This window comes from Rhea pennata, chromosome 13 (genome assembly GCF_028389875.1).
Source record: "Rhea pennata isolate bPtePen1 chromosome 13, bPtePen1.pri, whole genome shotgun sequence".
NCBI lineage: Eukaryota > Metazoa > Chordata > Aves > Rheiformes > Rheidae > Rhea > Rhea pennata.
Window position 1 is genome coordinate 22475963 of NC_084675.1, and position 26078 is coordinate 22502040.

The 26078-nt window shown below is 41.3% G+C and overlaps 1 protein-coding gene across 1 annotated transcript in view; it reads right to left on the reverse strand.

Annotated features, from left to right (window-relative positions):
* The window catches only part of GALNS (galactosamine (N-acetyl)-6-sulfatase), a 50893-nt gene that overhangs the window by 6800 nt on the left and 18015 nt on the right, over positions 1 to 26078 (reverse strand). Inside the window, exons 10-12 of the mRNA XM_062586707.1 lie at positions 23233 to 23369; positions 20435 to 20537; positions 10963 to 11084 (exon numbers count right to left, since the gene is read on the reverse strand). Coding sequence (XP_062442691.1) covers positions 10963 to 11084; positions 20435 to 20537; positions 23233 to 23369 — 362 coding nt within the window. The remainder of the gene's footprint in view (positions 1 to 10962; positions 11085 to 20434; positions 20538 to 23232; positions 23370 to 26078) is intronic.

Below are 26078 nucleotides of genomic sequence, written 5' to 3' on the forward strand. Positions count from 1 at the left end.
TATGCCATTGCACAGAGGCATTTATTGTAGGGAAATGAAGGTAACAACAATACTTTGTTTTTCAAGAGTTCTCTCAAGCTCAGAATTTCAAATCATCTTATTTATAACCATTGTCTAATAAAACTTCACAATCACCAAGATGAACTAACGCTATGCAAACAGGAAGATGGAGAAAAAGAATAGAAGTGACTTGCCCAAGACAAGAATACTTCCTCCATTTCACAACATCTACCCTGTGGTTCTGCCCCATTTACATTCTTCCATCACAGCTTTTTTGTTCCAAGCTGGGACCCATCTGTCATGCTCAAGCCCTCATACAAAGTTTTCTAAGTAATCATATTTTTATCCAAAGTATTACTCCAGTAAGTACTTGTTTAAGTGACACATGGTGTACTTCACTAATACTTCAAGTATTTCTAAAATGGAGGCTTATTACTCAATGATCTCATTTTGTCCATCACATCAAGACTCACTTGAAAAATAGAGAGCGGCAAATTGCTTCTGAAGATAAAAGAGAAACAATGCAACTTGGTCCTGACCTCAGGCTCCCTTTGCTTATAGTCCAAGCTGGCCACCAGCCCCATACTCCAGCTAATTTCCTTCTTTGAAAAACAATCACATTTTGAAGCCCAGTAATGTGCCAACAGTTTCCAGTAAACCCTATAAATATCACATCTCGGCAGCCATCCAGAGAGAAGCTAATTGTGGGGATGGGCCTGAGCTTTGCTGATAGAGAACCGGATGGGAATTTGAAATGACAAGCGCAAGCAAACTAATCTGTTGCTCTCACACCCAGCTAGCTGTATCCTGGAGTAGAGGCTATCACCAGGACTGGCTGTATGACCTGTACAGATCACCCTGAAAGACCATTTCTTGTGAAGCTCTCAAATTTGCCTGCACCTCTCCCCACACATCCTACCATAGCTCTAATAGCAGTGAACTGCATGCTCCTGTGCTCCTCCAAAGACTATGCTGAAAATGGAGGGACAGCCAGAAGTTTGGAAGCTGCCAGAGACCATCTATGACTCACAGCCTTGATGAGGACACTGAAGGCAGCAATCACTTGGCTCAGAGAGTTTAGGCAGTGTTGCATCCCAGTGGCATAATGGCTTTTCAATTCGTCAGGATTTTATCTGGAAGCCCTCTGGTCACATTTCAAACACACAGGACTGCCAGCACCGCAGCGTGCTTAAAGAAAGAAAAAAAATCAAAAAAGATTTTTAAAAGAGGTTGGCAGGACTTGAAGCTAACCTATGTTGACATACAGACTTCTAACACAAGAGAGCCTGCACATGGAGGGAAAGTGCTGCAGAGGAAAACACAGAACAGGAGTATACCTAAAAACATGGGAGAGTCAGAGATGTACACAATAACTGTAGACATCTGGACTGGATTCTCCTCTGCTGAGACTAATGAAACAAGGGAGTCGAAATGAAAAGATTTTTAAAACTAAATACTCTAGTAATGCAATCTGAGATAAAATGCAGTTTAGTGGAACACATATATCTCAGTGTTTTAGATTTCTAATGCACCTCTTGTTCCAGAATTTGAAAGCTCTTTCCAAACCTTAACTAATCACACTTTATTAAGACCCTCATATTAAGGATTAATATGAATTAATACATATTTTAATCAATTGTTAGAGTCCAACAGATTCTAGATATCTAATCATTTAATACCTTCTGCTGCTGCTTTTATAACCATCTAATGTGTTTATTTCTGTCACGTACTTGTATCATCTCTCTAGCATTTAAGAACTTCTTTTGGAAGTGGACTCATAAGATAAAATGTTGCCGCAAACTAATTAAGCTCCACAGCATCTTTGCAAATATTTAAGTGCTTAACAGATAGCCCAATTTCATCCATCGAAACGGCTTCTCATACACAGGATTCCAAATTAACCATAATCTGGACAGACCAGTGGAAAACACAGCTGTGGTCTGGATGAAAGATAAACAATATGTTGTCATGACTGCTGCTTTTTGCTCCAAATATGCCAGTCCTCTTGCAGTGAAAAAAAAAATCTTTTGACTATAATCTTAACTACTGCACTTATCCACAGCATTGTTGCTCATTAGCAACCTAAGACACATGAATGCTGTGGTATAACAAAATAGGCTAGAGTCATTTAAATCATCTTTGTATTTTGATTCTCATGTTCAGAATACTCCTAGCATTTTCAGCTAGCTCAGCAGTGACAGGAAATCTTGGCCTAACCTCAGTTCCTGATGTTTTGAACTGCTCTCCCCTGCAGCTTCTACACTCTTAGATTATTTCAGCATTTAGCATAGGCTGAATGACTTCCCCAAAGCATGATAGAAACAGCTTGGCACATATAAAAGGCTCACACTTCTCACATAAGTACAAAGCTGGCTAAAGCTAAAGAACACATATAGATTATGCTCCAAGTCATACAGCTAACCCATAAACCTTGTCTCAGTAGGGTTTAACATGCTCTTAAGCAGGCTAAACCTGTTGACACTAGCTTAAAAATATCCGATTGCAGCTGTCTTCCTCATATTTAAGTGCGTGACAATGGCAGGACCCCAAATGCTGCGAGGAATCATTCAGAGGAATCATTCAATACCATCCCAACCACAGATCGTCTTCAAAAGCCTCCATTAAACACACTATCTTCCTCACCTAGACGTACAGCAAGCCTCCACGCACGTTAGGGGACCGCAGTACCTGCAGGCTGGCACTAGCCCTGGGGCTTGCACTCATGTTTCACTGCATGGAGTCATGCACTGAAACAAAGTGGCGCTGGCTGTGGGAGATGCTTTTTTCCTGTTGAACTACTGCAACGCTTGGTCACATGGAGAACCTCCCTCATCACTCCAATGACCTTAGGTTTTGCCCAGACAGATTTACCTCCACAGCGTGTACGAGATCCAACATCCATGCAGTGTTTTGTAAATGTAATGTTTACTGACTGCATATACTGGGTTAAAACCACCTCCAGCCATAGGAAAGAAGTGCATTTTGAGATAAATCTGCAACAGAAGAGTGCCTTTAATCTGAATGTAAGATGGGGATAATTACTTCACAGTAAACAGTCTGAACTGTTAATGGGTCTGGGAACCCCTCTTGTTCTTACAAGGAGTCCCATCATTTCCTTGAGTGGGAATGATAGATTTGGGCTGCAAGGGCAGGATCTGCTATAATCTCCATTCCAAGAAAAAAAAAAAAAAAAGAGAGAGAGAGAGAGGGATAATACTATCTATACAGGTGTTTAGGCATTGTTGTCTGAATGAAGATCCAGACTCACTGCCTCCAGGGCGTGCTGCATTTTGTATTCTAGTTCTGCAGGACTGTTGAAGGAGAGCTGGGAATAGCACTGAAAGAATGAGCGAGCAGGAGCAAGGGTGAGCAGGTGGTGTTGTGAGGAGTTTGCTAAAAGGGATCCCCCAGTGTACAGGAAATTATTCCATGCTCAGAATGAACGAACGGAGTGGACAAAGTCCAGGGTCATTACACTAATTGACACTTTACCTCCAGGAAGTCTCCGGAGAGCCAATCAGGGCTGGATTGCAAGCGCCAGGTCCCAGGCACAGGTGTGGCCTATGCTTAGTTCATTTAGCGTAATTGTGCCTTGGCAATCTGTTCTCATCTCCTCCCTCTCCAAACAGCTCCCAGTGTAACCTGCTCTACCATTAACCCCACCATGCCCTGCAGTGAAATTCAGGTTTGGAAGAAGGGGGGTTTTTCCTTGCATGCTGCCTTCAATATTAGAGCACCATTTTAATCTTGGAATCGTCAGTCTTTCACCTTCAGGTCTGCTATCACTCCGAGATGTAAGGAAGAGGAGAGAGTAATTCTTTATCATAACAAATACACCGTCAGACATCAGAACCCAAGGAAATTAAAAAGCATTTTCAGTATTTTTTTTAATCTAGATCTTGATGTATTAATTTATACATCTCCCCGATGATTCATTTATAGGCACAGTACAGTATCTCTATCCAAAGAGCAACAGGATTTTGACATTATCGAGAGAAACCTAACAAAATGATTATTATATAGTGTGCTTCATGGAAATCTGACAGTGGGCTCTTAACAGCAGCTTTCAGATTTATAGCATGTTTTACCAGACTCACATGAAGCTAGGGAAAGACCATAAACTTGGCTAATGATTTGTGTCTTTAACTTCCTTCTCTACTGGAATTAATTTAATTAAAAAACATTATTTTTAATTGTGAAATACTTGCACCCAGATTCAGCTAATTTGATTTCATCTGTTATCAGTGCTTTGAGGCTGCTCAGCATTGTCGTATCCAGTCTTGATTTCGTCCTATTATTCAATCTTTCTGTGCTCCTATTTTCTATTATCAAGTTTATTTGCAATTTAAAGTCTGCACAATACATGATGCAACCAACAGGTTTAGGGCTCTCCTGAAATATGGCAACTTGTGATTCCTGGAAAAGCTCACAGGGCCAAAGGAAAACTAGAAAGGAATCAAACAGAAGAATGCTGGGTGGCCTACACTGTAATTCACCTTCCTAGTCCAGCCGCATCTGCAGGCCTCTAATGTAAATGCTCCTGGAGGTGTGTGGAACATTTGGCCATTTAGCCTTCTCTGGCTTGGGATACTCCTGATGTCTCTCAACTTTGTGGATTCTCCAAGAGCTTCTATAGCCTTTCTTTCAGCAATCATAGCTGGTCACCTATTTTCATGGATGTTGCAATACCCTAGCTTTGGCAATCTTACCTCTCTGTCAAATTTCAGTCTGACTTACCAAAGGGATCAAAAGGTACAAGGGAAAAAGGCAGAGTGACTACATAAGGCCTTAGTCTTTGCATAAGCAGGCTACAAAAAAAAATAACAATTGTCCATCTGAATCTCTAGTTATTTACTTCAGTGGTATTTCTGAATCATAAGTTGTGTAATGGGCTCTCAGACTGCTCTTAGGCTATGGTTGTGGCCTGGACCCGTCTTGTAGAAGATGTCATCAGTTTCAAATAGAGTTTGTGCTTCTCAAATTATTTCATATTTTTTTTTTTTAATTCTAATATTCCTCTTCATACAGCATAATTCCAGCATAGATACTTATTCAGCAAAATACCTGCACGCTGTTGCTCTGTCACATTTAAGTGCCAATTAACAGTTCATCAGATGACACAAAGTCCTAATCCTGGAGTGGGCCAAGTGAAGATCAGTTACTGATTTAGACAGCTTTGCCTCCATTGCTAGTCCTTAGGCCAGCAACTGTCCTCTGCAGCCTACTGTCCTTCAGACCTCCTCCCTCCAGAGCTGGATGCAGTTAGACAGTCATGCCTGGCTGACATACTTCTTGACAGTCTTTGTGTGTCCAATCCTTGCTCAGTTGCTGCTGGACAGCAGGTTTTTCCTGGCATCACTGTGGCTTTTAATCCACAGTTCTCCACAGCTTTTCCACAGTTTTGAAGTCTTCCTCAATACCACCTCTCCTGCAGCAGCAGTTAATTCACCCCTGCAATGCAGCTGCTGCCATCTCCTTGTTTTTGAAGAAGATGAGGAGTCAGCATCTGCCCTGGACAAGATTCTGGTGCTTTGTTATACACATTTTTTCCAGTTTTGCACCTTCTTTCTTTTCTCAGTGGAGAGGTTTCAGCCCTGATGAGTAAGGTAAGACTAGCAACTTTTCTGTCAGATCCTTTGCCCTTTAGCTTCCCTTCAGGAGCTTCTTCCCTTCTTTTCTGATTCCGTAACTAATGCAATTACTTCTCTGACTGTTTCCAAGATTTTCCATCTGCTCAAAACAGGCACTTGTGCGTTCTCTTGCTAATTAATGTGTTCTAAAATCATTATGTTCATCAACCAAGTTTCATCACTTCCATTTTTTTCTGTAATAGTCACCTCTATTGCCCTAAGTCAAACACTAGTATTTCGACATTCAAAATTTAGTAAACTCAGTTTTGAACAGAGACTAAACACTTAAAGAAGTCACTGCTAACCTGGAGTACAGACAAAGCATTAGTATGCTGTACTTACTTGTTATCAAGCTTCATACCTCTGGCTCAAACTGGAAGAAATTAAGACATTCCTAGTATCAATTCTTTCTGCAGCTTTGGAGTCTGACTCAAAACACTGTCTACTGCAGTCTGTATTGGGTTTTGTTAAGTATATTTGAAGCTGTGCCAGCTTTTGCTTTATCTTACTACTTGTGTTCTTCCTGACTGTTATGAAGAATTTTAGTACAGGCATGTATAAATAGTAATCTCCGATTCAGGTGATAAAACTGAACTATTTTCAACAATTGGTTGTGAAGATGTTACCAACAGATAATTTTACTGAATTTGTCAAATTCAGTTTGAATGCACTGCATTCGTGGAGAAACAAGTTCCCTATGTGGTACACAGGGGAAACCAAATACTCGGAATTTAGTAACAGAATTTAGTAAAGATAAAAACTTATCAGATCCTTTAGTTCTGCTTCTGGTATATTTGACAACTAAGGCAGCGCACTGTTCATGTGTCTTTAAATGAAACAAAGAACCCCTAATAATTGCATCTAGGGAGAAAACAAAATACTGCTTAGATATAAAAAAAATGCTTTAGCTTTGTGTGGTGCTTAGCACACTATCTTATTGATACTTAAAATCTGAGAGCTATTAGAAAGATCTATTCCACAGCCTACACACCTAGTCAATCTCTTAGATGACAAAAGACACAAAGGGTTTACTCTTTACCATACAAGGACTAAATAACAAGGTTACTCTTACTGATATATACAGAGTTACTTGACCACTTTTGGCAACCAAAAGAAAAATTATTTACCAGTAACTACACTTCTTTGAAATATATTGGCCATATATACCTTTGTATTGCTGGTGTTCTTATTGCAAGCACCCTAACCAGATGCCTATTTTGTTTTATCATTATCTATAGGCATGTTTATGCCCTCTCTCATCCAGCAGCCATATAAAGGTAGATTGTGCCCTGTGGTGCTGTTTCTCTCAACTCAAGGACCTAAGAATCCTGTGGTTCTCAGGAAAACTGTCTTTTCAGAAGAGAGGCAATAAAAGCTTGGTAGTGAACCTATCTGACACTAACACTACATATACCAGTCCTGAAGATCAACTATAGAATAGGGATCCTGTGCTATCCAGTCTGTTGATATATGTATGGCATGATGATGATGTAAATATGCCATCATTTGGGCAAACACAGACAGCATGCTCCTGGACATGAGTGAGAATTCATAACATGCATTTGGCATTGCTATGAATTCTAGTTATCAAAACGCAAAGTCAGTGAGGCTGTTGAATTACTAGGGTGAAGTCCCCAACCAGGCAGAGAAATACCTGCAATTATCTTTCAAGGCAAAGGTGGAAAACCCAACTGTGTCCCTTGGTGGAAATTGGGAGGAGGGTAGCCACTGACAGAGGAACAATAGCATCAAAGGAAAGAACCACCACAGCCCTGCTGGGAGGGCTTGTTCGTAGAGTCAAACATGCTGAGGGACACAAGCACAGCCTTACGTGAAAGGTAACATGAGCACAGGGCGCCATATGGCTCAGGACTGCCAAACAAGTCCACAATGTGATGACAGGGCCTGCCTGTAATTGCCTGACCAGTTTTTCCACTACAGAAAAAAATGCTCCTGTGGGAGACAAGCTTTTGCAGTTATTGTTTCCAGGCAGGCTCCAGGAAATCCAATCAGCTGTGTCAGGAAGAGGAAGGACTTTCCTGGTTTACCAGTTTACCATGAAACCCAGGCAACTGATAACTTTACATACTGTCTCTGGATCTTGAAGGACTTCAATCTTCAGTGATCCATTTAGCAGCTGCTTCTCCAAGGAAAAAGTAAAAGACTAATCCCCATCTCTGAGATGAATTGAAATCACAGCCACAACTTCGAGAAAGACTCAGTGTCATGCAGTACCTTATGTACATAGTGTCATGACCCAAAGACATTTCAGATAGGGTGGCCTGAACATAAGCACTGCAAGTCAAGACTGTTGACTCAGTTGACTGAGCTGACTGATTTCTAGAATGCTTTGGGGTCCCTGTAGGCTCCTAAGGAATCTCAGAGCCAAAGATAAATATTAAATCTCACTAGAGATGCAAGTCTGATGCCTGGCCTTCAAAGGAAGCAATGAACCATCTTACACGCTGTTGTGTGCCTGCTCCTCCCCCAAACCAATGTGAATTAAGAGATATGACAGGTGATAAGTGCAACCTTGTTTTCTCCCTAAAATGATTTTAAAATAAGGAAAAAAAAAAGGCAGAAAATGAGCAAGACAGGCAGAGGAAAACATAGGTCATGAGTGTGTGATATAGCTCCTCCATAGCCTCCAGAACAGTAGCAGAAAAAATAATAAAACCTAGTACAGATTTAGCAAATGAAAGCAAACAGCAAATGAAACAAAGGAAAAAGTACTGAGAAATCAGGGGCATAATTTCTGCAGGCTTTAGCAAGATAAAAATGCTCCAGAGGAGCTAAGCTAGTGAAAGAGTCTTATGATACACCCTGCTCCTCTGGGACTGCATGCAGACGAACAGAGGAACGTGGCCAACAAGTACTGTGAACATGCACAAAAACCTTGGACTGGACCACAAGTGATATGAACATACCCCGTATGTACAGATAGACAGATGCACACTTGGAGAAGAAAGCTGGATTCCCTTCTGAGAAGCATTAGCATAGGGACTTCCAACAGGCTGTCTGCCAAGGGGGATAATTAGGCTAAATAAAAATACACAACAGTAACAGCCCCACAAATGAGGATAATTTAATTACCACGTTGGATATAGGAGACCCACTTCCCATGAGTTTTCCATTGTGACCACAGAGAAGACGATAGCAACATAACATGCTCAGAAAGGAAGATTCATTTGCTAAAAAGAAGAGGCTTTCTATTAGGGTCTGCACATTAAACAACGTTACAGCTTTCTATAATCACGTCATAATCTTTCCATAATATTCAATCAAAGCAACAGCTTGTGAGTATCCAAAAATCAATGGAACCGTATGCGAAATGATTGCAGAGGTAATATTGGAAGTTATTTCAATACTCAAGCCATGGTGGCTGTAAGGAACATCTAAATAATAAGGAAGCAGCTGTCCTGCAAATACCTCTTACAGAAAGTCTCCCCTCCCTCAAATTCAGAGAAAACAAAAATGATACACAAACTGCAGTTCACTTAACAATACCAAACCATTTGATTTTTGGACAGAGGCCACTTCCACCCACCCATCTTCCTAAGATAAAATAGCTGTTAAACTGGACAGGGCATAGTCTCATCTGGAATCCCAGCCCAGTAGTGTAGTTTCACTGAGCTGAATTTAAAACACAGGAGCTGCAGATTTGCTTTATTCATTAGTGCAGAAATGCAATATAAGGGGAGAACTAATGTGTTGGGCTTCTGAAGAGCTTTATACACTGTGTAACATACCTTTCAAGTGCTCATCTGTTACATGAGAGAGAAGGGGAAATATTTTCCCTCCCTTTCTCTCTAGTGAAAACACTTAGCAGACAGTACATGCTCAGTTCTTTTGAAAATAACGGAGCGAGTGTTCCCACTCAATTATTTAAAAGAGTTGAGTAATTGCAGTCCTGTCAGCTCAAAAAACTTCTCTCTGACTAAAGCCACCGTACAAAAACATTTCTGTGCAGGTGGTCATAGTACTGCTAGTTTCCTTTCTATTTACTTTCATATTCTGCGAGTCAAAGTCACTAGCGAGGGATGAGGTTGGACGCCCCAACCCATGTCTAGTTCTGCCTAAGAATAAATCTCAGTCGCTAAAAGGAAGAGGGGCAGAAGGTGAGGACACCTTGAGAGCCTTTTTGGAGGTAGTAAGTTAATATGTGGATTGTGCTGGCTGATGGCTATGTAAATCCTTACAGAAATCTCCCAGGGCATGGTGTGTGCTTGAGATAAAGATTACAATAGTAGACTTATAGAAAAATGGATTCAGACAGCCAGGATAGTCCAAGGAGGGAATAGGCCTGAGCAGAAAGTCCTCTTGCTAAAGACTCTCTGGAGAAGCTCCTTTAGCGGGTGCTAGGGAATTGGAAAGCTACCACATCTGCCTTCTGCAGATTCCAATGTAGCACAGACAAAAAGTGCCACAGAGTATGCAAAAATCACTAAAGGTATTTCCTCCCTACCCTTCAAAACACACAGAGAATTGCAGCAGACTACCTCCAACGCACACTCTCACTGTCACTATTTCTTCATTCTAAAGCTGCCCAAAACTTAATCCTGTCCAGAAAAGCGAAAGTGAGCATTTTGCCCTCTCTCTCAGGGGTTGCTGGACACAAGGATAAGAATCACTGGACTGATGAGTACAACCAGAGACTGGTGGGCATCCATCTGGCCTGACCATTCGAAAACCAAGGTTTGTTCCTTCTTTGCGTCTCTTACCAACTATGGCTTCCTGAGACAGCTTTCAAAAGACTGCAATAAACAGCTACCAAGGCAAGTGAATTATATAAAGCATACACTCACATGCCTCTGGTATCACCACGTTACTGTGACGTCCATGCTGATATTATCATTACCCCACTTACTTGTTAGAAATGACTGTATTACTCCATGCAGTCACATGTGCTAATCACTCATTTGTTTCAGTGACTACCACTTTTTAAAGCTATTTGCCAGGTTATGTAGATAATTATCATTGCGGCCATCAGCAGAGATGTTGTGATGAAGGAACACAGCGAAATGCAAATCTTATAAATGCTACTTCATTACACTGCCCCTAATCACTGAAAGCAGCCTATTTTCTTCTTACACAGCAACAGTTGAATAAAAGCAATAAAAAAAAGACGATTAGGAAAGTGAAGTTAGCGGAGCAACAACATCTGCTGCCAAAGAACGATAAAAATGGTCTGAACAAGCCTGGATGTTAAAGCCAGGCAAACAGAGGCATGCAAAACTTCTCTCTACCCTGCAGCTTTGCTCCTCAGGTCCTCTGAACACAAAAACACTGACAGTGACAAGAATTTTCACTTCCTTATTATCAACTGGCTCACCTTAATGGATACTTTTCTCCAGGGTCTCTTCCCAAGTGGAAGAGCAACGGCAGAGTCGTGTGCTCCTCTTGCGTATGTGTTGTCACTCCAGAGACATTCTGCCCAGGACAGAAATCGATGCCCTGCATTAGAGAGGAGGAAACAGGTCACCAAGGGTAAAGGAGAGAGAATTCTGGCTGACGCCACTTGATCTTCAGCATCTTGTTGTTAATCGAAACAGGTTAACTTTCTCCAGTGCTGCCAAATATACCCACAAAGTACAGAATTAGTCTAAAACCAGGGAATTTGCTTTAGTCTGCAAAACAGATTCTGATCTGATGGGGTAAAATAAGGTGACAAGGTTGCTATTGCACTAGCAAAAAAGCTGAAGCAGGCCTTACATTTTTGCCTCATAAAAAAATAATCTCTATAAAATATTCATTAAAATGAAATGCCAAACAAAAGAAAGAGCTGAAACCATTTAATCATAGGAATTCTGCCTGTGGAAAGTATCTTCTCTGCCTTCTATGGCTCAGAAACGTGCAGAGAGGTTCTGATCACTTGGCAACTCTGATCTAAAAGCAGCAGTCACAGGGAATCATCCAGCAAAACTGCAGGACATAATCTTGCGAGGCCACAGCGGGCACCCATTAGCCTCCCAGAAACTCTGCATGCTCAGCATCTGACATCAGACCTAAAGGACCTATTTCACTGAAGAAAGAAGCAAATATGGTTAATTTTAAAAAGAAAACAGGTGCATTTATTTATTCAACTTACAGCTTCTCAGGAAGCTGGTATCGAGGCACTCACCTGCGAATGACAGCTGGGCTGGAAGAACTGTGTCAGGCCTGGAAACGTTCCTGTGACTAACACTCAAGTCTACGGGGTCAGAAGTCAGGATTTCCCTGGCAGCAGTAGTGGGTGGGAAGGCCAGAAGTACAGAGACACTCCATTTGCCAGCAGCAATGGGTTAAAGAGCTCAGCAGCCACCCGAGGGACAGACAGGGCTGTCTGCTCAGCAGTCCGGAGCAGCGAGCTCGCTGCATCTGTGCCTTTGCACGCCGCGCCAGGTTGTGCGTCTCCCAAACTCCAGCCAATTGTTAGCCAGATGTCAAACTCGCTAACAGCCTAGAGCCCGGCCTGCTGTCTTGCGGGCTAAGGGAACCCACTTAGCCCTGGGAACAGCAAGAGACTTAAAGTGCTAATTTCACTGAAGAGGAAATAAAGCAGGGGGCCCCATCGAGTAGCAAGGACTACCACCTAATGGACTTGTAAAACTGAGGTTTTACAATTCCAGCTAACCTGCTGTGCTACTTACAATACCTCAAAATGCGCTGAGACATGGACAGAGACATGGAGAGAAGGTAAATAGGAATATTTAAGTGGAGGTGGGAAAGCAGCTGTAGGATTTGCTTAAAAAACAAACATACTGAAAAGCTCTCTACAGATGTTGGTTGGATTTGATTGGCAAACAATTTTCTAAAAATATCCTGTGTTTTTAATGGACAGCTGGTCAGTGGAGCAGTTAATATGCTGCTTTTCAATAAAGCAAGAAGGTTAGAAGCCCATGAAATCCCATTTATCTGCGCAGAGCTATAGATTCCTGAATCACTGACTGGAAAAATAAGAGAGTTGCTTGATAGGTTGTAGTGGCCTACCAATAATGGACTTTAAATGGATACAAAAATGATTGACCTTTCCACCTTCTGATGCCACAGACCTCTGAAACACAGAGTGAAAAATAGATTTTTTTTTTCAAAAGGAACAGTTAATGAAAAGGTATCAAAGCTGACATAACATCCAAATTATAATTTGGATGCAAATCAAACAAGCTATTTAATTAAGAGCCTTCTAATTGGTACAATACTCTTCTGCTGCAAATGCTTTAGTGTGAAAGAAGATTTTAGTCTCTTGGGCATTCGTTTATACATTCCTCTGTTTACAATTTATCTTTTGCTTTTTGTAAAATCCTTGTAGCAGAGACTCCAGAACATAGTCTAGGTTACGTCCCAAAGGTTCCCAAGAAAGTGCCTTGACAACCTTGCCTCATGCCACTAGCCAAAAGGTACCTGTCTTTCTAATCTAAACAGTCAATGCCCTCTTCAAAAGCAGTCTAGGGAGGAAAAAAAAAAAACCCACAATTTTCAAACATACTGTTTCATGACCTTAATAAATAATACTCTTAAAATGTGGCTGAAACCACCAGGTAAATTTCTAAGGCTTTTCAACTTTATCTCCACAAATACAACTATTATTATTTTGATGTACTATGTGACCACCAATATTCAACCTGCAGAGACAGCTTAATATATTTTCTACTTCATCATCAACAAACGAGCAAAACATATGTGCTGAAATCATATCCTCACATCTGTCATTAAGGCCCTGTCCAGCATAATAACAACTAAAATACTGTAGAAACAACTAGAGCATTCTCTTGTAGTTCATGGAAATGAGCATGGTATAAAACTGTAATGGGGAGAGCGAGAACCCAAGTAAAAGCTAATGAAATGAGCCAGTAGAAAGCAAGTAAGAAGGTAATAGATACAGAACTAAGTACAGTCACTTAAGACTCTTGTTTTTAGAGAAAAATGGTTTTACTTGCTTCCTGAAATTATAGAGGTTAAGCTCAATCAAGAAGCAAGAATGAGCAAACCTGGTGTGGAGCTGGGCTGCCTGGCAGCAAATGAACAAACAAGGACTAAAGCGCATGAAGCTTGTGGAAAACCAGATAGTCCGTGAGCCGAGTCAGCCAGACGCGGGCTTTCCGAAGCCTGCCCGTCATAAACTCGCAGTCACTTCCAGAATTCACTCGCATGCGTCGGATCACGGGGGGAGATTTACTCATTGCACACACGCATGTCAAGTCATGTGTTGAAGAACCTTAACGTGATTCACCACTTCTCAGCACCCAGCTCACAGGAGAGCGAGCGGTCACAGAGGTAGCCACTGTACTGAAAGAAGGATGGGGGGAAAAAGGACTCTCACGGTGCCGCGAAAGCTCTCCAGAAACAGCTCACACGTCCAGGAGAGGAAACTCTGATCATGCCACAGTGCAGCAAATCTAACTATTTCTAATTAAAATGTGTATGTGCATGTGCCTCTTCTTGACTGAAAACTGATGGGTATGATGACAGTGGTCAGTGCTGCTCAGTTCGACTCAGTAAAATAGTTTACATTTGATAGAAAATAAAATTTAACTTGTCCCTAAGCTCTATCTCACTCTGTTTTGTAACTCAAAGCTATTTTCAGTTCTCAAGAGGGAAAGAGAAAATTAGCTACACCAATAAATCAAAAATCTAGGATCATCTAGTCTGGATTGCTTTTATTCTCTGGAGCAAAACTATTACAAAATAAAATTTGCTTGAGATTTGAGAAGCATTTAAAGACAAGACGATCCACACTTTGGAACACTGGGACAATGGCTCCAGTTGCCTGGAAAGCATGCAAATTTGGTCATGCTTGCTGCTGGGAATTGGGGCAGAGGGACATGCCAAAACTCCTTATATATGTCTTTGACAGGAGAGAAGAAACTGCCGTCTGGCAGGGAAGAACGGAAAGTAGCTCTGCTCTCCTGTACAGGCTGAAACACAACCGGACTGGTAACGGAGGAGAGTGCTCCTTCCAGGTACCTCTACCGATGAAGGCCACCAGAAGGGAATTTTAAATTGTGTCACCATTTTGGATCATTTCCTGCTCTTCAATAAAAAAAAATGTTTTTTCTTTTAAACGCACTATCTGACAACATGGCCCATAGAGCCACGTGAACACTGCATGGTTTAACAGTAAATAGAAATGTGCCAAATTCTCTGCTGGAGCAAAAGCAACATAGTTCCATGGGCAGCAGCGGAGCTCTGCTGATTTACACTTACAAGAAGCAGCTCAGCTCTCTGGCACTTCCAGCAGGCGTTCCAGGCGGCAGCTTTGCTCAAAAAATAAAGTTATGCTAGGTGGAAGAAGAGCAAAGAGGTAGGTATGCTTGCCCTATCCATCAGGATAACATAACCCAAATCAACCACCACTTCATCTGCTCTTACTTCCTTAAAACTATTTCTTTGACACTCTTAATAACAGCAGGAGGAAGATCAATAGCCAGTTAAAAGCACAGCCCTGATATTTTACTCTGCACACTACCAAAGGTAATATGCATGTCTGCAGGTAACACCAATCAAACAAAGCAGAAAGGTCACTGCCTTGGTTTAGGAAAATTCTTGGATCTTTTCTCAATTGTAAAAGCACGAAAGCTAAATCAGAAGATCCTACCTATGGCACAAGTCAGCTCTGTGCCTCCTAAGAGAGGCAATAAAAGACTATCAGATGGCAAACAGAAATATCTCAGCTCATGCACTAGGTCTCCCACACAGGCATAGTGTTTTGTACCACTGCACAAACCTGTTTGCTTAAAAAACAAAAATCCTGCGCATCAGGTAGACCTTTCAGGGAACATACCTATCCACCCTTCTCCCCAGCAACTGTGCAACCTAGATTGTTCTTTCTGCCTTTGAAATATCTAGTGGCTATTGGTTGCACAGCTTATGCTTTAATTTCCAGAGCAAATAGACCACAGATGCTATGTCAATATAGACATGAGACAAATACAGCCGGTTGCCAGTTTGGGCTCTTCGCCAAGCAATGGAATCACCACTCGCGTTAATGTAAGCCCTTTGGCAGTTCATCACCCTGGCGCTGTCCCAGATCAGTCTAACTTGACAGGCAACTGTGCATTCTGATAGTGGCGCAGCAAATCTGGGCTCTGTCTCCTGGTCATGTTTCCTCATTCCAGCACACAAAACCCAGAGCAACAGCAAAACTGTATTAACATTGGAAAGCAGGAGAGAGGAAAAGAATACCGGCTAATTAAAGCCAGGAATGTTGTTTCTTGCCACAGCACTGGTAAGTGGTAATTCGCACTCTCCTAGAAATTCCCAGCAAAAGCCTCCCAAACTGAAGCTCAGAACAACCAGACACCCGAAAGTGTGACTGCCGGTTTCAACCCTGTTGAACAAAAATTGCTTCTAAGTGTTAACTGCCTGGAAGAAACCACAAAAGATGGGCAAATCAGAAAGTCTCCACTGGCTCTCAAGCAGAAGCGATCAATGGCTAGCTCATATGCTCAGAGGACCACAACCAAATGTCATTATTTGTGAGGTTCTACTTGACTTCACATCCCCCTTGCAGAAAAGGCTTTATCGATTCCTTCATGTTGACGAGAAGGGCAATCAGAACAGACTGCAGCGCACACAACCCCGTTGGCATTTTACATTAAAACAATAGACATATACACAAATCATTTAAAGACACAGTAGCCTTTATGAAAAATCACTGAAGACTACTAACAGGATATTAAGCTGACAACAGAAAGCTTGATGTTATCAGCCATTCTCCAGCAAACCAAAGGACTTTTCCACATTAGATTTTTTTTTCCTTGTACCACTGCTCATGGAGGGCACAAGAACTATTCTCTGCTGGATAATCTCAGGGGCAGGCAGAGGGAAGATTTCATTTCTCCTGCTAGCTCATGCTCCTTCCTCCTCTACACAGCATTAAATTAGGAAATTTCTGCAGGACTAAAGTAAATCCACAGAGAATACCCATCTTTTTCCCCTTTCAGGCCTCTTCTTCCAAATAAGGAAGATCAAACGTACATCTCCTGTCAATCAGCTGGACAAAAGAACTCGTAACAGTACAAACTCCGGGTGTTCATATTTTAGGAATGGAAAACTTGCCTACAGTGGAAATACTTCTTTAGGCTAGTGAGTAGGGGACCTCCTTTTCCTGAGTCACCCCTGTCCTTTTCCTCTGCTTCCACTTACAAAAGTCAAGCCTTCTGGGCAACTGTGCACTCAGCATTACTGAGGTGGCCACCAAGAGACTGCCAGGGAGAAGGGCGCTCAGCCTGCTCCGAGGGCTGCCTTTGGCAATATAAGGTAATGTAGGCACCACAGAGCCACGTAACTTGTAGGAGTGCAGACAAGTATTTTAACAGAAGGAGCAAAGTCCTTGCATTCAACCCAGCCCTGTTCCACGTGCTTGTCCCCCTTCCTGCAGGCTTAGAAGTTACCCTCACCAGTCTTCCCCAGACCAGAGACCACAGATGCGTGGTACAGGAATGCTCAATTCCTTACTGCCCTGGCAGAAGTTTGACTCTAGCAACAACACAGTTTTCCTTGGATGCAGCCTTCTAAAGAGGAAGGTTATAGAAGTTCATAATGCCCTTTAAGGAGAAGGTGGTGAAAACCATCTCTACTTTTCCCTGAGACTTGATGTTTACAATTGAGACCTTCTAGTAAAAATACAGTAGCAATAAAACAGTAGCATATGATATGCCAAGTTTTCATGCATTATTTTTCATGCATTTCATAACCCAGGCCAAATTTGGTGATAAGCAAGCATTATCTACAGGCTAAATGATGGATGAAGAGGGCAACAAGAAAAGCAATTTGCAGGAGACTTGCAGAAGACCACCTATGTGTTTTAAGCTATACAGGAGAGGGAGCTCCCCAGGTTTCTCCTTAGTTATCACTTTTCCTGTAGCATAAGCCCTTCTGCCCCTTGCTTAGTAAAGCACAGTTATATCACTAAGTGTTACCCGGGTGCAGTTTTAAATTTTGAGGCCAAGGCAGAGCTGCGGTCCTCTAGTCTTACTTCCTGAACAGTGAAAGACACAACTGGTCCAAAATGATTTGTCTAAATGAGCAAAATACATCCAATCTTGATCTTAAAATTGCTAAAATTAGTAGAAGATGTCCTACAATCCTTGGTAAGGCAGTCTTACAGTGAATTATGTGAATTAAATGCAGCCACAGCAGAAATACATATACTTCCAAATGGTCTGCATCCACCTACAACCTGGCAATCCACATAGCTGCTGATTTTAGCTTCTTCTCTCTGGCACGTTATTTCTATATATATACTTTATATACATACACACACACACTTATACTATATATTTCTACATACATACTTAACAAACTTACATTGTATTCAAGCAAATAGCTTTCCAGGTTAGAGGCTAAAGTTGCACAAATTGTTTCTAGTTAATCCTGAAAGGCCTGGTAGTCTTAAATCAACATGCATGTACGCGTGTAACAATTTCACACTTTCCAACTCTACATAAAAATGTGATTCTGGCTGCTATAGTAGTATTGTCATGTCTAAAAGTCAAACAAAATCAGATAAACATGGATTAAAAACAGTGCAGGTTTTTATTTTATTTTATTTTATTTATTTATTTCCTACACTGTCAATTAATAAGGGAATTCTGAAAGTAAAAAGAGGTTGGCTAAAATGTGCACTAAATCTATAAAAATAACGAGATACTCAATTATGCATAAAAGAAGGCTCTTAAAAAATCTCAGACAGCTGTTTTGACACATCTGGCCAAGTTCAAATCTCATTCAAGTGGATGACATACCAAGCTGATACACCTGTTTATCCCAGGTGTGAGTTTAGACCCCCAGATTCACATTTAAAAGTCTAATAAAATGCCACACTGGACTCAGATAGTGAGGTAATAACTGAAGATCCTACAGTTACACAAGGCCTTATTAGCTAAAGTTCTACTAGGATGGTAAATCAAACTTATCAAACAGCAAATCTGCCAACAGTCGGAATTTCTAATGCCACACACGTGCATGCATTTAAATGTCCTTTCAAATTAAATTAGCAAACAAATTGGCCCCTTTGATTCCGGTAGAATAACTCTAGTCCAGTATCAATACAGCTGAGGACACCAGTCACCGAAAGAGGCAACTGCATCATAAGGTGAGATTACAAAACTTCTAAAACAAGACTCAGAACTGTAGAACTGTTCTGCATCCTGATTTACTTCTATTTTTAAACTTGCAAGGCTTGTAATTAATGGCTTGAGGATATGGGGAGAATTGGAACAAATTTCAGCCTCAGCTTCCTCTGCATGTTGTTAATGGCTAGTCTGTCCACTAATGTGCTCCAATTTTACCCACATCAACCACATGTGATACAAGCTGCAGGAAAGCAAGTGAATTTTTAATCATCTCTCTGATGTACAGTATAATTGCTGAGTTTTATCAGACAGTAGTTAAACAAAGACTCAGAAAGAAATAAATAATCCTTAATTGCACAACTGCCACTGCTCACAATAGGATAGCCTTTGAAATGAGTAACTAGTCCCCATTATCACAGCTACACACATACTCAGACATGTACAAATAGCCTTAGATCAATGTAGACATTTATTTATTTTCAAACGAGGCATGTAAGTAAGTGTATGTGCTTATATTACAATGCAGAGCAATTATTTGTGTGTGACATTATCTTCCACACACATGGAAAAAGCATGCATCTGAGCACATTCATATGTCTATACACATGCACATACAACCTCCGAGTGGGTCACACAGGAAAAATCCTCCACAGCGTCATGTGTGATATATGGGCTTTATGCACACACTAACATAGACAAATATATTATCTCATTTTAGCTGTGGAATATTAACATTGACACAAAGCGTGCAATGCATTTTTGGAGCCAACTTTCCTTTCCTTCTTACTCTGTGTAAAACAGAAACTTTGACTCCTTGAGCCTTACAGCCTTAAAAAGACAAACACACATTCACAGCCCTGAAACTAAATGGCTCCCTTGGAGCTGACGTTTCCTTCTACTCCCAAGACATCCCCACCAAAGCAACTATGCACTTTTACATCCACAAATGTCACCAGCACTTATTTCTGCACCTGTGATGCCTTGAGGACCTACCATAAGCTAAATATATATATATTTTAAAAAAAGCATACAAACAATCCCTCCCCCAAAACAGCCTGCTGTCAAAATTGCTGAGAGCTGTGCCATAATACATTTACTTCATGTCTAAACGTATAATCAGCAAGGCACATGTGTGAACGTGCCATTCAAGAAATGGCTCAGAGTTTAGTACCCAAGTTTGAGGCAAGAAAGATACAAAAGAAGAAAAATAACAGTGCTTAACTTCTAATTGTGAGAGGATAAGCCAGGAAATTACAAAAGCAGGGCCTATTTGGCAAATAAAATGTAAAATATGTTAGAGAGATGTGAGCTTGCAAAAGTGCTGGTAATAGATTAAACATATGTACTCTACTATTTTCAGTAAGAGCTGGTTTTTCCACTGTACAGTTCCTACAGCCTTCCTTTTCCTTTTCAGGAAAAAAAAAAAAAAGAAAAAAAAACCACACCACCTTACTCCATTTAAATAGCCAAGGGCATCAGATTTTTTTGTACTGTATATTGGCCATATGACCAACCTGGTACCAAATTCTAAATCTAGTATGGGAAGGACAAGAATGCCCATAATTCACCAGGGAAAGGAGCTTAATATTAAGGGCTAAGGAGCACTGTTGAAAGGTAGCACCACTCAGGACAATTCAGAAAGATTTTGCTCATTTTCCTTCTTTCTCCTTAAAGGGCCATTTCTGCACAGGAAAGCGGCTGGGGAAGGGGAGAGCGAGGGAAAGGAGGGAGCAGGTCCGTGTCTGTTACCTTGTTGTACTCCTCCCAGGAGTTGCTCCAGGTCCAGTAGTGAGCCTTGTACAGTCCAACTCTCACCGCCATCATCTCGTTGCCACGGTAATAGAATATGGGCCTGAAAAGGATGCAGAGGGGAGAGCACAGCCGCATGAGAGCCGCAAACGCGCCGGGCCCAGGCAGCCTCGCTGATAAGGGAGCCAAACGCTTTAACGGCGTCTGACTTTCGATTCAGCTATCAGTCAGAAACAGGCTGCTTTCTAATAGTCGCCACTGCAAGGTTTTCAATTAACGTTTTTTAAAGTGTTCATCAAGTTGAGAGCTCACATTGCGTGAGAATGAAACGTTATACAGCTTGGCTGCCAGTGATTGTTAATCCTTGAACTATCAGACCCTGTTATTTCCTATAGAGCGTGCTGATTTAAACACCAAATGTCTCAGAAGCGGCGCGCACGTGCGCGTGAGCAAGGGAGACAGAAACAGGGATTCACCGAATCCGTGATGCTTAGTCCCCCTTTCCGGCGGAGGGCAGCCAGGCAGCACCAAGCGATGTGCCATTGCTGTCAGACACGCAGGATGGCCAGGGAGGACACCAGAGGCTGAATGCCACCCCAGAAAAACTCTCTATAAAAAAGCTTAGTAGCCAAAAATGCTTTAACTCCTATCAATTTCCTTTCCCTAAACCCTCCCCTTACACCATCCACAGATATAACTAAAAAATGCTATTTTTTTTCTCTTAAGTTCTCTCAATTAAAGATACATTTGAAAAATTTATTCCATCCAGAGCAGCTGCTGGTTCGTACCCTTGTACGTATACTACCCTTCCCCCAGGCATCCCAGCAATGGTCCTGTTCGGTTTCCCTGATAACGTGCTCTCATTTCTTGAGGGAACAGCCCAGAATTTTTCTGAAATGGACTATCTGCAGGAGAGAGGATTGATCTGTCGGCAGAGCTCATCATGCAAGAGCATCAGACTTAGCTCTTTCCAGCTGTTTCAGGCTGCTGACAGGATGAGAAACTAAAGTTGTTTATCACTATTTGTAAGAGTATGCATCTTTGTCTTCGATTCAAAGATGCCATGAGGCAGAAACTGCTTGCTCCTACGATGCCACTTTGAATAACAGTCTGTAAATGTACGATAGGATTAAAATCACCAGGACTGAAAGACAAGCGTGGCCCAAGATATTTTCTATTTTGAGTAAAATTGTAGCCTCCTTTACAGATTCCTTGCATAATGAGCCTCGTGTCCTTCCTCATTAGGAACTGCTCCTGAGCAAAGGGGAAAAGGCTGCTCCCAGCAGGGCCCAGTCCTGCATCCTTAGTGCACCTGAAATGCCTGTGAAATCAAGGCAGCTTGAGAGATCCGCCAAAATGCAGAACCTGATCTAAATTAGCCACATTAACAAAATTAAAAGCCCCAAACAAACATGCCACAGCCAGACACACACCAGTCTTTTTTCCTTGCCATAAACACTCATTATTTGACAAGCTATTATGTGCCCCTTTGATTTGAAGGTATGGGGATTAGTCTTTGGTTTTTTTTTAAATAAAAGTAAAGTATTTTCTATTTTTGAATGGGGACAGCTTATTAGCAAAATTTTGCTACTACTGGTTTCATTTTCTGCCTTTTTCTTTTTCATTCTAATTAAAAGAACACTACAATTTAATCCACTGTAAAGTTCTTTTTTTTTGGGGGGGGGGGGGGCTCTCGGAAGTGTTACTTCCTGGTCAGATCTGGGAGGGGAAAAAAAAAAAAAAAAAAAAAAAAAAAGAAAAAGAAAAAGAAAAAAGAAAAAAGGAGTACCCTGGAGTGACTGTTACTGTAGCACAAATGGCACTGTTACAACACGTTGGTGGCTGCAATGCAATTTTCTTTTATAGCAAAAAAATGTATTCAAACTTTTGGAAATAAAGATGGGAACAGACTGTGTTTGAGGAGCCTGCAATGCCTCATGTCAGCCACTGGCTGACTCTCAGGTAATACCGTTCATGCGCTTCTTGTTTTAGTGGACACAAAAGCAGTTTTACTGAACAAAGGCTCAAGTTCAGCACGGAAAAGAATTCAAGTTTGTTCTGCATGTGTATGTTTCCATGTTATCTCACCAACAAAGAATGTATTCCGTACTCTGATTTCCAAGGCTGCCAAATTCTTCATCAAAATCACAACTAAAACACCTCTCAATCTACTAACATTCAAATGAGAGCGCCAAAGATACTTGTTGTCAGATTTTAGTGCCTGTACCCAGCAGCTCACAGCATTCCTCCAGGCCCATAAAGGTTCCAGAACTTTAACGCAAATCTATCCTTATAAAAGTATCTGCAGGAACAGGTCTTTCGGAAGAAGTGAGCTTCCAGATCACTCTCAGTGGCCCAGCCTTTGACTCCAACCTCCCTCACACAGAGGCTGCAAAAACTGCAACTCTTCTGCAAAGAGCCAACATACTCTTAGATGTTTCTCCAGTAATAAACAATGTATTTTCCCCTACCTAGGCTACAGCTCACACGCTTTTATCTCTCCTGTTGCCATATGCTGCTCCAGGGATCCCTGCTAACCCCCTGACATTTGCATCTCTCCACAAAATCTACTATACAGCAATATGTTGTGCATCAGGAAATCCCACCTAAGCTAGCTCCAACAGAGAATAACTACCTACCATAAAGCTCTGGTGCTACCCCATTTCACCTAGCAGGAACAAAAATACATTACTTCTATTTATAAAATATATGTGTAAATTTAATTTAAAGAAATTAACCGAAGTGTGGGATCACTTCAGCTTGGAGGCATGGATGAGAGCTCTCGGTTCATAACTAACCTGTCAATTAGCCGTCCCTGCAAGATGGCAGGTAAAAGGTCAATGCCGTCAATCTGTCTGTCACTTGGAGGCTGCAGTCCTGCCAGGGAGAGGCTGGTGGTGAAGAGATCCATCACATTGCCCAACTGATGACTTACCTGAAAAATCAACAGAAAAGCACTTGCAAAAAAGCTTTCAGTTAAAGCTAAAGTGGAAGAAGCTGGTATCCATCAAAGCAGAAGCACTGTTTTCCTGATCTCCTTCTCTGCTAAGCATCTTTAAGAAAAATCTCCCTTTAAGGGGCAGCATCATCAGCAAACCTCCTAAAGAAAAAGGGAGGAAAAAGAAAAAAGAAATCTAGACCCAAATTTCTTCCATTTCCATACTGTTTTCTAGGGAGCATTTACATTTTGTTCATTTTTCTTTCTTTCTTCTCACTTTTTTTTTATGTATGCATTCATAGGAGCATCTTTTTTTTCCAGAGTTCAATTTCCTTTTGCAAATTCCGAGTCATTTGTGGTTTGAAAAATCAGCACTTAAAACAAGCAAAAAGTCCTCACCAGGTCATCTCTGGAGACCAGAATATCCTGAGAGAATTCTCAGAAAGCACAGGAATAGAGGGATAACAACAAAAAGAGCCTGATGACTTCATCAGCAAACCATTTCCAACAATTCAAGAACTGTAAAGTTGTTGTATTTTTGGTATATGTTTTAATAAGGGAGAAAAACATCTGGCTTTTCCTCCAAAGAAGATCTGCAAGTTCTTTTACTTTAATTGGAAGCCATAGTTATCTCTCTGGTCTTAATTATTTATATTTAAAAACCTAAAAAATCTGTTCTGACTGAGTTTTTGCTCCCATCATCCTTGCAGCGTGCTACTGTTATCTGCTGCAGAATGTTTAATTAGCCAATGACACACTAAATTGAAGGAGATATCTTCAAATCAAGAGCAAGAGCAAGCATGTTTTGCACTAAGATGCACCAGCACAAGATGTGACATGAAAAGAGCCTTTTCAGCCATACCACTTGTTATGAGAAAGAAGCCATCTGATACAAAAGCACATCTGTAAAGTACAGAAACACATTTTGACTGAAATCCAAATTCTGCCAGCAGACTTGCTAATGTCAGTGTGAACATTATGATGCTGGGACTATCAAAGACTTTTTTATCTTTGAATCTTCTTGCTAGTCACAGAGCCCCAGCTTGTGAGCTGATACTAATTACTTAAATACGATTACAAATGATAACATGATAAACGAGTATTTGCAACATGTTGGTTTGCTTGCTGTGCAGAAAAATTAAAGGGGAAAATGCACCTTTTTGCTGGGATACCAAGTCTTTTCATTAAGAGGCTAGGCTGGAAAAAGTGAACATTTAAAGGAAGAATTAATAAGTAAAAAAACTGGAAGAAGCAACATGCAGGAAACTGATTACAAGTTTAACATTAAAATAGCACATCATTTGATTATAGCAATTTCAATTTTTAATATCTGTCATTCATCAGAAGGTGTTGGCAGGAACATGTAATATTAAAAGTAGGATGTAAGAATGCTTCCACAACTCATGAAGAAATCAAAGTGCAAAGCTCCAAGCAAAAGAGGAAGTCTGACCACGGAAACTCTTGCTCAGGAAACCAGTTGGATCTGCTGACCAAGATCAACAGGTCTGGCAAGCCCACCCTCCAAGAGGCATGCTGCGCTACATCCTGGAGCTGCACCCAGGTGCATCTCCCTGTGGCCTGACAAACACTGACCACCAGGGAGAACAGTAGCTGGCCAAATCCGCAACAGCACGCGCTGCGGCGGGCAGTGCTGTATGCTCTCCGGATGGGCTCAGAGGAGCCCTTACACAGGCTCTTCTCTGCTCTTGGCATGCAGTTGGAAAGGCCTCAGAATTAAAAAAAAAAAAAAAAAAAAGTGTACACTCGTTCAAATAAGCCATAAACAAGCCATCACTTCACTCCTTACAGACCTGGACAGCTTCGTGAACCACTGGTGCAGGGAATGCCTCACTCCCCCTGAAGTCAAGGAGGATTACAAGTGCTCAGCATCTCGGCAAAGATGCTCAGCCCCTCGCAGGCTCGCCTGCTGGTTAATTTACCCTGAACATGCCTGAAGAGCACTGTGGGGTCAGCAAAACACCATATGCAGAGCTCAGAGTTTAATAAAAAGCAGATCTGGCACACGCCTGCTCCCTGACTCCTGCTACATCAGGAGCAGGCAGGCAGACTGGTGTCTGGGACTTTTTGTAATTAGGCCTCTTACAGTCTATAAGGCGAATCCAAAAGTCACTTTTCTTGTTGTCAGTCCATTCCCTCGCCTCAATCTTTTGATAACAGGCAGCAAAGTGGCAATCACTGACCTGAGACTCGTGCCTCTAATATCACCTAATTTATACATCGCGTTTTGACAATCCTATGGGGCCACCATGGTCTTCTTGCACTGGCCCTTATTAACCATAACCAGATGTAGATGACTCTCTTTAATCATCCAATTACACTTCTGGTCTCAGACAAAATTTTTCCGTGAAGCAGAGAAAACTTCTTAAGGAAATTAAATGCCCATGCCACAGCCACTTGGATTTATCTGTGCTCTGCAGCACCACACTGAAGAAGGGGAGAAAAAAAAGGTTAATATTTATATAAAACTTTGAAGTATTTTCAGAGAAAAATAAAAAAAAATTACCATTTTCTCCTGTCAACAGTGCTCTTTCATTCTAGTTGCCTTTCCCATTTTTTTAAGAAAAAGAAAAAGAAAAATCCAGAGGGCAACAGCCCAGAGAAAATAAATAATATATAAAAAAGAGTGAGATCAGATATTGCTCGTATCAGCGAGAAACAGCTGGTATTACGCACGTAAGAACGGAT